The following is a 14,481-nucleotide window of genomic DNA, read 5'->3' as shown; positions in this document are numbered from 1 at the left end:
CGCGGGCTCCCGGCTCTCGGTACCCGGCCCCCGCGCCTAAGGGCCCTCCTGGACCTGCATCGCGAAACGTTACCTAAGCACACGGTCTGGCAGCATCAAAGTCAAACCTCACCCAAAAAAAAAAACCACAGCAAGAAGCAAAATATTTATACATTTATTTATAATGAACGTATGGTTCTAATTATTTACAACACCTAGGAAAGACAACGTTTTGTACAAGTGAGCCAGCAAGGTCTTTCAGTGTGCAGCAGCGACACACGTCCCCCTTTTTAACACTCTCATTTCAAAAGCTGACCAGCACCTCGGCGCAGTCCCACGCATCGTACAAGAGTTCTTTCTGCAACAGCCCCCCGCGCCAAGAAAGCCCGTGTTGCAGTTCATGTCCGTAAGCAATCCAACAACTTATTCCCAGGTTCCACTTCCAAGGTTCAAGGCGAGAGGAAGGCCTGCGCTGGGGTGGCTGGCGCTGCGCGGAGGCTGGTGCCTGCCTTGTCTTTGTTAAACCGAAACAGAAGGGGTAGAATCGAGTAAGTGAACGAGTGAAGAGCTGGGGGCGAACCTCATGAGGAGTTCTGTCCAAACTGCTCAACGGGAACGCATCCAGGGGAGATTGGAGATGATTAAGTACCAGCACTACAGCACCAAGTCCACCTGGGGACTAGCGGCAAGACGAACCCAGCCAAAAAACCAAGCATCGCCCCCGCCCCGACATCGGGCTAGAACGAGAAGTTGTGGGGTTAGTAAAACCACATTTTAAAGAAAAAACAGTGCTGAGTTACAGGAGATGCTTAAAGTAAAAACAAATGAAGAGTTTTAAGAAATGGGATCCTTCAGTTGTTCAGAACTACTGCATATTCCTTTCCTTTGTTGAAGTCCGAACATTAAAGCTGGGGTCACCGTGAGCTCAACGGGACTGCAAACACGGGCTGACAGCAGAAACACTCAACAAAATACGAACAACAGGTGTAGAATGAAGTCAGCGTGACTGACTTTTCACTTTTCAGTTATCCGGGAAAAATGCAAAATGCAGACCCACAGGCTTCCCTAGTTTCTCTTTACAGTACTTCCCCCACTGTATAAGGAACTGGCCCTGTCAGAATACAATTTCAAAAATTCTTTATTTCTTGACAAATTCACTGCAGAAATAAGGATTTTAAAAATAATGGAGCCCTTTCAAGGGGGAATACCGAACCTTTAGCTTCTGCATATGTAAAAACAATTTTGCAAAGTTCGTTCCGTAATATACATGCATTATTGCTAGAGGGAAAAAAAAAGATGAATGAAAACTCTTCTGTAGCTTCTATGGTGCCATCCAAAATGGCATCTGTTGTTTAGCTCGCTGTTGTGAGGAAGGGTACTGGTATCCCAAACTCCATCCCTGTGAAAAAGTACTTGCGTTTTTATGGCCACCATGTTCCTCCTCTTCATCTGATGAATCTCCAGCATATGCCACTAATCCAAAGCCCTTTTCTGCAGTTTTCATCTTCTTAGCTTGATGATCTAGGAGGGGAAAACAAAACAATCCCCCCAGCCCCCAAGAAGGAAAAATAAAAATAAAAAGAGATAAAATGCCCCAAAATGAGTTAATTAAAAAAAAAAAAAAGACGTTAATTGTAAATTGTTAGTTGGACACCATTTTGAGGTCACAAGGCCAATGGTCATCCAAGGTCGAAGGCCACACGAAACAGCACCAGCAACAGCACATGTGATCCATCAGAACCATGTAAGAGAACAGAGAAAGAAGAAAGAAACACACAAAAAAGGTCAAGTTAGCAAATGGGTCTAAGTGATGGCAATTTCACCGTTAAAGAGATAAACATGTAAAGAAAAGTAGAAATTTTGTTCAAAAGAAAGCTAACAGAAGAGCAATCTCTGGGACCAATACTGCAGAAAAACTAAGGTTAAACAGGCTAACATGAGGTACCTGCAGACCTGAAAGGCACTGAACTACCAGGAGAGGTAAAATGATTACATGTTTTACCAAGTTGCAAATACTTGATGCATGAAAGGAAGAAATCTGACAGCACTTCTGATGTTTGCAGACATAACTCATGTCCGTAAATACACACCTGAACCATAACTCCCACCGACACTCCTCAGTGCCCCTAGAGATAGCTGTTCAGAGTGTAAAGCCACGTGATATCTGTGTTACAAAACAATCCTACAAGATCCTGTCCCTCAGCCGACTGATGGGTCAAAAATACCTGCCTTTAGTCCTTCACTTAATTACACTCTCCTCATTCATAGATATTTATTAAAGTTTGAAGAGAAGCATCGTGTGTGTATAATCACAGTGAACATAAGTGATTTTAGAGCAGTGCAATATGACCTGCTTTTCGCTTGAACAATGCGGTATGAAGAACAGTCAAAAAATCACCAATTTAAATGAATGTTAAGACCAGCACAAACTCATTTGGGAAAGGAAACTTGACTTACAAGTGTATCTTATTCACTGCACTCACCATGGCTGCCTGGTAAAGACCCTGCACCGTTTCTTTCTTCAGGTTCCGATTTCATCCCAGTCACAGGAAAAGCTGGCGGAGGCATCAACTGCCTGTTTAAACCAATGAAAGCCTTTATTTTTTTCTTTTCTAAAACAAGCAAAGGCTCAAAGGTAATAGCAAACAAATTCATAACTCAGTCCTTGATCTGACGGATCTAGTGGCCTTCTAGGATGGAGTGACTGCATCAGTGGACAAGGAAAGAGCAATTGATGTCACCTACCTGGACTTCTGTAAGGCCTTCAATACGCCCACCCCTCTGCAACATTCTTACCTCTAAATCGGAGAGAAATGGATTTGATGGACGGACTAGCAGGTGGGTAAGGAACTGGCTGGATGGCTGCGTCCAAAGAGTTACAGTCAACAGCTCAATGTCCAAGTGGAAACCAGTAACAAGTGGTGCCCCTCAAGGGCCCGTACTGGGACCAATACTATTTAATGTCTTCATCAACAACAGACAGTGGGATCGAGCACACCCTCAGCACAGTTGCAGATGACACCAAGCTGAGTGGTGCAGTCTATACATGAGAGGGACGGGATGCCATCCAGAGGGACCTTGACAGGCTTGAGAAATGGGCCCGTGCAAACTGCATTAAGTTCAACAAGGTCAAGTGCAAGGTCCTGTACTTGGGTCAGAGCAACCCCCGGTATTAATACAGGCTGAGGCATGAAGGGATTGAGAGCAGCCCCATGGAGAAGGACTTGGGGATACTAGTGGTTGAAAAGCCAGACATGAACTGGCAAGATGTGCTCGCAGCCCAGAAAGCCAATTGTGTCCTGGGCTACATCAAAAGCAGCGTGGCCAGGAGGGGATTCTCTCCCTCTACTCTGGAGACCCCCCCTGCAGTGCTGTATCCAGCTCTGAGGTCCCCCAGCACAAGACATGGACCTGTTAGAGCAGGTCCAGAGGAGGGCCACAAAAATGATCCGAGGGCTGGAACATCTCTCCTATGAAGAAAGGAGAGAGAGAGTTGGGGTTGTTCAGCCTGGAGAAGAGAAGGCTCCGGGGAGACCTTCTAGCAGCCTGTCAGTAAGTAAAAGGGGCTTATAAGAAAGACAGAGACTTTTTACCAAGGCCTGTAGTGACAGGACAAGAGGTTTAAACTAAAAGAGGGCAGATTTAGATTAGACATAAGGAAGGAATTCTTTTCTGAATGGTGATGACACACCAGGTTTCCAGAGATGTTGCAGATGTCCCCTCTCCCTGGAAGTGTTCAAGGTCAGGTTGGACGGGGCTTTGAGCAACCTGATCTAGTAGATGTCCCTCCCCACAGCAGAGTGGATGGGCTGGATGCTCTTTAGAGGCCCCTTCCAACCCAAAGCATGCTATGATTATATGAAATAAAGTACAAGCCTGACAGTTCTGTGGCTTAATGCACTGAGTGCATAAGGAAGAGTAGTGATGCCTGATGACTTCAAATAGCTACACTGAATTTAGGACTCCATACAAGATGGAGAACACAGAAAACTTTACCAATACCCTTGATGTATTTCATAATGACCAGAAAAGGAAAGGGACCATCAAGTAAATATTTCCCTGAAACTTCAGGCTGCAAAATTTCAAGGTTACAACTTTTTCAGATTTGTTTTAAAACTGGAATCATTTAAAGTGTAGGTGCTAACCTATTTGACAAGAATGTCCTGTTATCTCACGAAGGTGGCAAAATACCAGACCCAAAGTAAGAGCATACAGACTTAGGGAAGAGTGGAAATTAAGCCATTTTCATTATGTAGCATGAAAAAGTAACCCTTGCATCCCTTCTCCTTAAAAAAAAACAAACCACAAAAAACCACCCACAACAAAACAAACACCCCCCCCCCCAACCCCTAAGTCACAGAAGAGGACATGAAACATAGATCATCTCTGAAATAAGCTTTCCATCAGAACCAGAAAAGACCTGAACACAATTCATTCATCACTCACCTGTCCCTCTCTCTCTCCTTTCCTGAGGAACTTGCTGGCTTCGATCCGGCTCCATCGATTTCACTCTGACTGGAGAAGCCTGTACCTAAATTAGTCATATGAATGGGTCCATGCTATGAGCAGAAAAACACACGGCATTAGCAAATCTACAACTACAACATAAGCTATAGCTCCTTAATGATAATGACAGGAAACCCAACTTTTCAGAGCATATTGCCAACTAGCAGAAGAAATCACTAATCGCCATTGCTACACAAAATGCTTTCTCCTAAAAATACTGAGGGTAACGTAGTAAGAAACACGCCTGAGCACCAATATGGAAGACACCACCACCTACTCCACCTTTTCAGTAGTTCAGGACGGTAAAGAGGGCTGCTTAGTTCACAGATGAACTTATTACCTCCTCAGTCAGCTAATTCTGAACACTCTGTAGGCCTCATGCCTCAGTAAACTCTGCTTGAGATACTAATATTAGGTCTGACATATAGGCAGTTCCTTATTGTCTCTAGGCAAAGCTTTTATTAAGGGTTTCTGCCTGTGACCAGGGGTGTATCATCAGAGAAGCACTTGCCGAAACCCCCTTTTCTTACATAAAAGTCTGAAGAACTCAACGTTATTTTAACAAAAATCAATTGTTTAACATTTGCTATCTAAAAAAAAAAAAAAAAAAAAAAAAAAAAAAATCAAATAAATCTCTTAAAACTAGGCTTCTTGAAATCCTCTTAAGTGCAACCTGCAGGAAAGGTGAACGGGAAAATCTGGAAGTTATTACCACATTTCCCTCCCACTCCTCTAACAAGCCCACCTAAAAGACCCACAAAAAACCCCAAACAAAACCCCAAATAATCTCCCTTTAAACTAACCAGTAACACGCTATTGTCATCTCTTTGACCTGAACGCACCACTATTCTTCACTAAAGATTGAGGGTATGGAAAGCAAGCTGCCAATGAATCAAGTAAGTCAGAGTTTAAGAACAGTGCATCCACTCAAAGAAACCAAAGCGTGGTCTCGATGCTTTGTAACAATCGCTGCCATCTGCCAAAGGTCTTGCATGACTGTTGCCAAATAAACTGTGCTAATAATCTCTCTCCAGCTAAGTTCCATTTTGGTGAATGAAGTAAAATTGCCGATTTTATTCCACCTGATATCCCAGCAGTCCTGACTCTCTCTCATCTGGTAGTTCCTCGGTGAAGCGTCTCTTTTGACCTTGGGGATGGGGTTGGACTTGTGGCTGTGTACCAGTCGGCATGGTTGTTTTTACTGGGGCAGCAGGAAGAAATGGACCGCTCAGTGGACTCTGGCATGCAGAAGTTGAAAACAAAACACAAGAAAACTTGATAATATGCATATGAAGTATTAATTCAATGTAGAGCTTCATACATTGGAGCAGAACACACAACTAGTTTCTCTTTGCAGAACCGAAAAGAAGCTAAAAGGAAATTCACAACTTAAAGGTAAAACAAGTATTTCATTTATAGAATGCTCCCACCTCAAACTAATCACTATCATAGAATCACAGACTGGTTTGGTTTCGAAGGGACCTTAAAGACCATCTAGTTCCAACCCCCCTGCCACGGGCAGGGACACCTTCCACTAGGTCAGGTTGCTCAAAGCCCCATCCAACCTGGTCTATCTGTAACTCAAACTCATTGTACCTACGTAGCCGCATCACAGCCTGCAATAACGCTTTTCATAAACAAGCGACTGCTCCCTGCAAATATCCTTTATGTTAATAGGTGGCTTTGATATGAAAAATGCAGCATGAAGCAGCCATAGCAACAATTCAGTTGCTTAGATAGAAGCATCAGCAAAGCAATAACCAAAAAAAAAAAAAGCCCTGAAGAAGAATTCTCCATCTGGAACTACTTTAAGTATTTTATTATTAGCAAAGGAACAGCTTAGTAAATTGACAACTAGAGGGCAAATAATTAATCTGTGGCAGTACCTGGCCAGTGCTGGCTGGAGGCTGTACTTGAGGTATGGGATACTGTGTTGGCACAGGCGGAACTCCGGCAGGTAGTGTTGTTAGGACTCCAGGTGCCAATGGCACTGCAGGCGGGACTATGCCTGGTACACCATATGGTGGCTGAACTGGTTGTTGAGGAGGAGGAACAACAGGATAACCAGACTGATACCCATTGGAAGGGTAATACGGTGGCTGGGAAGGTACGCTGTTTATAGCTGCAGGCTGCGTGAAGCCTGGTGAGAGAAAGGGGGGAAAAAAGGGTCATCTTCAATTCAGTTAGAGTCACAAAAATATCAAATTTAATTACCAAATGTAAAAGAAGCTGGACTCCTTTTCAACTAAGGACTTAAAAGACTTCCACAGGTAAATAAATTCCACAAAACTAACTGTAAGTACAGCCCTGCAGAATGCAACTCCAAAGACTTCATTATTGCTAACGCTTACCTGCTAAGGGTACCGCAGTGGTTATCTGATTCACAAATCGGGAGTATTCAGCATGAACCTAGAAAGAATTTTCAAAGATTAGACAATAAACATCTATTTACTACATTAACCTTTTGCAGGCAAAAGGCATCTTACCACGTATCCCCACAAAACTGTAAGGGGACTCTGATTACAGAATATACTATGCACAAAAGCAGCAATAATCCAAACATAAAAACTGAACACAAAACCCCACCAACACCCCGCTGAACATCCCACTAATCCTGCTGGTCTCTGTGACACATTTGTGTAAAATACAGCATAATCTTTCACAGGAAACAGAGAGGCAAACTAATTACTTCAGTAGATACAAAATACTCAGAGAGTCTAAAGCTTCCATATATTTTTCAAAAGAGACTTTGTAGCCCATACTCAATTATCAATACTAACAGAAAGACTGTCTCACAGGATTTTACTCTGTTTGCATTCTTATAAGAAAAGCTGAGAAATTAATTTTCTATGTGTACATGTGAGAGATTTTCTAAAATTTTTTTGGTGCAACAATCACTTTAGGAAAGACAAAGCAGGCAGCGTGGCTCTGGACAATGTTTAAAGCTAAACCAAGGGCAGCTACAGGAATCAGAAAAAAGCAGGACTCCTTTGCGTTTGCATACAGTCAGACAATCCCCTGCCCTCCACCCACAGCTCTGCTCAGGAAGCATTTGCATTTTTTTCCCCCCAAATCCCACTACTACAGCTCCATCCTGAGAAATCTTTATTCATTGTACAAAAACTAGACAGTAGTACTCAGAAGGAAAAACCTATTAGCAAGTCAGAACACATGGACAGTTTTGCTGAGAGCATAAAAAAAAAAATCATGAGCCAGGCACACGCTAAAGCTACGACAGGCTCTGAAATCTCATACTTGTATGAGCTACTCACGGTTTGCAAGAGATTCTCACACAGCTTTTTAGCAGCTGCCAGCCCTTCTGGCTTTGGGTGACTGAAAGCATATACAAAAAAAATATCTCATAAGCACAAATATTTCCACCAAATTTGTGAGCTACTTCTTTCATCAGCAATCTGCTGTCAGATCTTATCCCTTTAACGGCCTCAACAGGACTCTAGCAGCTCTGCAGCTATTTAGCCCAACCCCGTGAACAAAAGCGACGAGTATTTCTTTTCTACATGAAAATCCAGGTTAGTCTAAATACCGCAAGAAACAAGCACAGAATACGACTTGATTGGTCAATACATTTTGTATTTTTCCCCTAAAGCTCAACACTGCAACCCAAGCCCAAAAAGGACACAGCTTTACCATGTTCCCAACAAAAGCAATACCTTACGGTTGAATATCACTTTATACCACATCACCGTACGGTTGATATATTTATCACTTCAGAGAGATTGCTATTAAAAGTCAGGTTCAAAAGCTATTTCATTTGCATTAAGCCAGTCAGAATTAATTCCCCACGTTGATTAAACATTAGGCTACATTCATGACTGCTCACTTGGATATTTTTTTTATTTTTCAAAACCCCTCATACCTGATGTAGATGTACATGGGTTCAAAAGCTTCTCTGCCCGATGCTGGTTCTATGCAACCTGAGCCTTTCCCACGAAGAAAGACTTTGGCACCTGTTTCAATCTGAATGTGCTGCAAGTAGGAGCAACCAGGCCCTTCTACCTTCTCCTTCACATTAAAGGTAGGTACAGCATGTTCCAGACCAACAAATAACTTGTCCTGAACATAATGCATCTGTAAATGTAACAGTAAAAGATTATTATTTCCCTCTAAGAATTAGGATCTTCATTTCGCTGGAGGCCAGAAATCTTATTACTATGACAGGCAGAACAGTTAAGTGTCAGATGGCACAGTCAGCCCTTTGCTTTTCTGTAAGTAGGACTGCTCTCTCCATCCCTTTTCTTTTAGGAGGCTACTGTCATCTGAGTCTCACTCTTCAGACTCAGTCTGATTAGTCCTCCAGTTTTCACAATATGCAAGGGTTTTTTTTTTATTTTTGGGGGGCTATTTTTTTTTTTTGTGGTTGGTGTTTTGTTTTGTTTTTTTTAAATAAATAGCACATCACGTGTATACTTTGTAATAGATAAATCTTGTAGTCAGTGATATTCAATGAAATTCATATAAATTAATTACTCACCCCTGACTGGAATGGAGGTTTTTGGCCAACTGCTGGAGACAACTGAGTAATAGGGGCTGGCTGGTGATAGACAGTAACTGTAGCTCCGTTGAATGTCGGACTAGAACCCGTGGCTGCTTTCACTACTCCATTAGTAATTATCTCTTTAATTCGGTTAACAGCTCCTAGTTGACAGAACATGAAATTCATTTATATTTTGGCCCTTGTCAACTGCCCAGATTAACCAAATCCTGAAATGACCAGGTTACTTTCCCATATTGTGTGACAGCAGATCTACAGGCAAAAAGATTGCATCTGACAGCGGGCCCAATAGTAGCATTCCAGGACTGGATCACAACAGATGGCAACAAGCATCAGGGTTCTTTCTCCACTCCCACCCTGATAAAGCTCAGGCTAATACATGCAGGTGGGCAGTTTTAGGCCCACACATTTTAGCACATGCCAGAAACATTTACATTAACTCTGTATAGAACTTACATCTGCATGAAAGAGCAAACTAATATGTGAGAAATTGTTTACTGGCTGTGGAAATCAAGGTAGCTGTAAGTGGGCAGCTTCAAGTTTCAAGAGCCAACTGAGGGCAAGCCCGTGAACTGATACACAGAACAAATGAACACCTGAACAATTTATAGCTTTTGTTTCCAGCAGGCACGGGCAAGGCAGGAGTTCTTTGTACTTCTAATGGAAATGTAGATATTTCACAAAAAATGTTCATACTTGTATATTAAAGGGAAGGTCCCCCTGTCACACAACTATTGTAATGGGACCTCAGCGTATCAGTGAATAAACTCGTACATAAGAGCTGTACCTGCCGAGGAACATGACCCACTCCCCCCACCTTCCCTGTAGTCTATCCAAAGTTTTCATTTCACGCCTAATGCAGCACACAGCACCTTAGGGAGTTTTGAGCAGAGATCTTAACATCAACATTTAAATGGGGTCTGTTATCAACACCGAGATATTTATCATACAAATCCATACCTGTCGTAACAAAGCCCCTTAGTAAAATCCCTTTACCACAAATAATGACAGAAAAAGCAAAATGCTTGGCACACTTACTGTCAACCAATTCCCGTGTCTGACCCTGGACATGAAGATACAAAGGACGATCTCTGAAAAGGAAATGTCAAATATTCCATTAAACCCACAGAGAACATACAATAATGGATTCCATCTAATTCTATTACAGTCATCTAGACACAAAGTCTTCCATAAAGATTTGAAATACTCTTCAAATAAGGAAGTAAATACATACTCATTGAATATTTCAGTGCTCAGTAAGCAAAGCTTTGCACTGAAAACTAAAAACATTCAAAAGTTATTTACATGACAATTTATTAAAGTTAAACCACTGAAAACTTTAATTTGCTTGTTCACGTGAAAGGTTAACTAACTAAAAGCACCGACTCTATGAAATATTAGCTCTCTTTGTAATTGGAAAGCTGCCCATTCTCAGCAAAATGCACAAGAGATCCAGTATAGTGTTCAGTCAGAGGAAGTTCAGCACAGTCTGATCTGTCACATTTGTGGTTTGTTTGGTTTTTATTTCACTCTATCAATATTAAGCAGGTAGGAAAGCAGCTATGTACTCAGTACTATCATAATGGTGAACATATTTGAAACACTCAATTTGCTCTGGTGCCCAAAGGTGACATTGCTCATGAAAAACAAAACAAAACCGCAGCACTTCGCCACCCAATGAGGGGGAAAAAAAGCAAAAACACCAAAAAAATACAAACCCAGGTCCCACTTTTGCTTTCTCTTCTGCAGTCATGAATCTCCCTCGAGTAGAGACAGCTGCTCCACTCAGTCGACTTATCTACAATTTAAAAAAACTCAGTGACAAGTTTGCCAAAAATAAACAAAGCACACACAAAAAACTCAAAGTGGTTTAAGCTACGCTGTTGTATAAAAAGACCAGGTCATTAGTAAAGTGGTGAGAGAATGAGTGGTGCCTGCTAAACGATAGAGCTATGCTACCTTAACCTCACCACATGACATTTCAGTGCATAAACCAAGCAACTACTACACAAAGTGCCTTAGAAAAAACGATGAGTTTTGTAAAGAGAGGAAACAACCACTAAATATGGTTTATTGCAAGCTCTTTTAACCTTACAAACAGGAACAAACGTGCTGCCAAGCTTAACAAATCAGCCATAGATCCTGAACATACCTCATCCTGAGTCTGTCCTCTCGTCAGCAGGTTTCTGCACGTGAGGGGGACATCATTGATTTCTACCTCTGCCACCACAAGGTCATCTTTGCTTTTACTCGTAGCTGGACCTTTTCCCAGAGCCTGCAGCTTCAAAAGACAACCGTTGCAAAAGACCAGTGGTTGGAAAGCAGAGAGAAATGATGCAACAAGCAAATCGACCCTAGTACTCCAGAGGTGAATATCCTTTTCATTCTTCCCTTTCAGCTGTTGAACCCAAAAGCTTTACAAATATTAGCAGAAAGCACATTATATCTACCATTTAATAGTCTATTTCTTCACAACCTTGAGCCCAAATAAAAACACAAGTTTTATTGTCAGCACATTTTAATATAAGTAATTACTGTTTCTATTCTATAAATGGAGAAACCGATGTAGAACTAAGTAAAGTTGCTCAAATGGAAACCAAGGCATCTCACACTTGAATTGGCACCTGACAGAAACCTGTGAGAGTAATAAACCATATAATTCATACTTCTCTCAACTCCCCTTACACAGATGTAGAGCTTAGAATTTCTGTTCAAGATCTAAACTTATCCACACTGTGACTACACTTCCGCCCTCCTTTTTTTAAAACAAGGGCACAATATTTTGTGCCAGTAGCCAAGTGCTAAGAAAGAAAAAGCCACGGAGTCACAAACAGATTCAGAAGATATGGCAGAAGAGTTGGAGTTACAACAAAGACCTTATAGCTTTTTCCACGTATAGAGCGTTAGTACATCCTTCAAAAATTCTGAAATGCTTTTGGGGACAAAAACATAAAAAAGACTATAAAAAGAGAACCTTCCAGGAACATCCACAAGGTATCCAGCCACTCTCATGAATATCACATGAAGCACAGCACTTGCATAAGAGCCAGATGGCAGCTGTAGAGGGACAGAAGTCTAACGCACTGTACACGCATTCTATTTCTCCATTCCTTCCACTTCTTTTTTAAAAAAAAAAGTACATTCATTAACCTGCAGGCTCCTTAATTTCCATTCACTCACAATCTGAAGTGCCATCAGAGTTAATTACTCTGGAAATGTCATCACTGAAATTTCCTACCAAAAGCAACATACGCAATAAAAAAAACAATCCCATTTGCAAATTAATTAATTGGTTAAGTGGTTCCCACAGCAATACAATTTGTCACAGGATGCCAGAATGCCACCAGAGCTTATGGAAAAAACTAGATGGAAGAATGAGACATCACAGTATCTACCAATTTTTAGCGGTGTCAAAGTGCCAGTCAGCAGATAGACTTTACTTCCACCTGGTGTGACTACGGAGGCTACCTGAACCCAAGCCACACATTCTTCAACGCTGAAAATTTCATATCCTCAGGTGGATGTTAAGTATTGAGAAGCACACGCCATCATGCAGCAAATAACGTGTAAAACCACCTAGGAGTGCTGATAGCAATGATCAAAGAAACGCTCACTACTAAACCCCACGTGTTAAAAATGCTGTAACGATCATTTCGGATACCGAACCTACAGAGAACCAACTGCGGTGAATACATGGCACGGCACACTTGCCACTCTTTCTTATATCATCTGTGAATAAATCCAATGACAAAATGAATACTCATTTTTATCCTGCCTCACAAGGCAAACCCTTAGAACGTAACTGGCAGTCCCACCAATACCATGCACGTGAAAAAGAAGGTACAATACACCGTGAAAACATACTCTTCTTGTTAACTTTATATTTGAACAAGCTTGGAAGGAAACTTGAAACAGCTTTCTAAACTTGGCTCTAGCACAGGCTAATAACACGCAGAAAAACAAGACTGCTCCTGTTACTGAAACTGGAAAACAGGCTTTAAGTTACACTTACTTTAGAACAGAAAAGTCCAGTTGGAAGGGACCTAAAACTGTCACCCACTCCAACTGCCTGTCGCTTCAGGGCTGACCAAGGCTCAGGTCAGTGCTGACCACAAGCTGACCACGTTGTTTAGAAGTTGGACATAGGGCCCCTACTGACAACTTGTTTAAGCATGAAAATAATTTGGTCTCGTATTTTAAACTGGCTGTTTTGTACAGCAGTTTTTACATCAGCTGCACTACTTCGAAAATACTTCAGAAAAAAGTTTATCATCTTCCTACAGATTGCTTTGGTTAAGCCTTATGGAAGAGCAGCAGGACTGAGCTCACAGCTATGCCGCTGTTTTCTGATAGTCTGAAAAAAAACTTTAAAAAGGTTTCCCGATTGTTTTTGGTTATATCCTGCTTTACCAGGCGAACCTCCACCATTTTTCATCTCATTCAGAGCTATTCATACACGCAAAGGTCGCAAGTCTCCAGAAAACAGCCATGACAGCCCCCCTCGCCCAGCCCCTCCGGTCCTGGCGCTCCCACCGCCACAGCACGGCTCCTGCCGCCCCTCCGCCACCCACCTTGTCCGCCGTGCTGGGCGCCGGCTTCAGCTTCCCTTTGGCCATTAACATCGCGTTGATTTTGGCGGCCACGGCCGCGGCCGCATCCAGCGCTCCCGAGGGGGCTGCGGAGCTCTCGGAACCCGCCACAGCGGAGCCGCCATCTCCGCCGCCGGGAAAGGGGCGCCCGGGCAGCGGCGCGGTGCCAGGGAGAAGGAAAGCGGGGGCCGGGCCGGGCTGGTCCCACTTACTGCGGCGCCTGGAAAAGAGAGAGGCCTCAGTCCCGGCCACCTCACCGCCCGCTGCCCCGCTGGAGAGCCGGGCCCAGCCGCGCCTCGGAACCACCGCACCGAGGCCCTTCCCCAGGGGCGCCCGAGGACCCACGGCCCAGCCTCACCCGCCCGCAGCCCCCACGTCGCGCTGCCCTCCGCCACCCGCTGACATGGCTCCGGCCCGGCTCCACCGCCTCCGCGCCCGCCGCACCGTCATTTCCGGCCTCCAGGCCGCCTGGAAACGCCCCTTCCGGCCGCTGCCACGGCGACGGCGCGTCCTCTGGGTGGTGTCCCCTGAGGCGGGGGGGGGCCGGAGCCGGCACCGGGCGGGCGGGGAGGGACGGGACGGGGCGCAGCGGCCGGGCCTCGCTGTGCACGACCGCGGGAAACCGCGCACCGGCCGCGCAGAGCCGCGGGCGGGGACAGGCCGGAGAGCGCGCGCTGCGCGGGGCGGCCGGCGATGACGTCACAGAAGACGGCAGCTGCCGTCGAGCACGCACGCTCGGGGCACTTCAGGCTGGGGACCTCACGCATGCGCACTGCTGCCCCAGCGGGCTGCCCAGCAGGCAGCTGACGCATGCGCACTACCCCCTGCCGCCTGGGCGCGAGTCATGCTGCGCGCTGCCCCCTGGCGCATGCGCACTCTCCTCCCCCCCCGCAT

General features: G+C 44.1%; 1 protein-coding gene and 1 non-coding gene across 4 annotated transcripts; both read right to left on the bottom strand.

Moving 5' to 3' along the window:
• Nucleotides 1-140: 140 nt before the first annotated feature.
• On the bottom strand, nt 141-14,037 carry KHDC4 (KH domain containing 4, pre-mRNA splicing factor). Of its 3 annotated transcripts, none has more exons than XM_068414985.1 (14): nt 13,946-14,037; nt 13,570-13,807; nt 11,151-11,279; nt 10,717-10,796; nt 10,037-10,089; nt 8,978-9,141; nt 8,363-8,574; nt 7,758-7,818; nt 6,837-6,894; nt 6,372-6,625; nt 5,568-5,723; nt 4,426-4,538; nt 2,463-2,554; nt 141-1,500 (listed from the first exon to the last, which is right to left on the bottom strand). In XM_068414985.1, exons 1-14 carry the CDS (start codon nt 14,035-14,037, stop codon nt 1,301-1,303), a joined length of 1,902 nt encoding a protein of 633 aa, XP_068271086.1. In that variant the 3' UTR covers nt 141-1,300. The 3 variants fall into 3 exon arrangements, with proteins under 3 accessions (XP_068271086.1, XP_068271087.1, XP_068271088.1); XM_068414986.1 differs by having other exon boundaries at nt 11,151-11,273; nt 13,946-14,025; XM_068414987.1 differs by lacking the exon at nt 141-1,500 and having other exon boundaries at nt 2,465-2,554; nt 4,426-4,510; nt 13,946-14,025.
• On the bottom strand, nt 8,676-8,804 carry LOC137671691 (small Cajal body-specific RNA 4). The gene has a single exon (XR_011049437.1). It is a non-coding gene; the product is annotated as a small Cajal body-specific RNA 4 (non-coding RNA).
• Nucleotides 14,038-14,481: the final 444 nt, after the last annotated feature.

This window comes from Nyctibius grandis, chromosome 17, assembly GCF_013368605.1.
Source record: "Nyctibius grandis isolate bNycGra1 chromosome 17, bNycGra1.pri, whole genome shotgun sequence".
Taxonomy (NCBI): Eukaryota; Metazoa; Chordata; class Aves; order Nyctibiiformes; family Nyctibiidae; genus Nyctibius; species Nyctibius grandis.
Note: the sequence above shows the minus strand (reverse complement) of the source record. Positions and strands in the feature narration are given on the sequence as shown.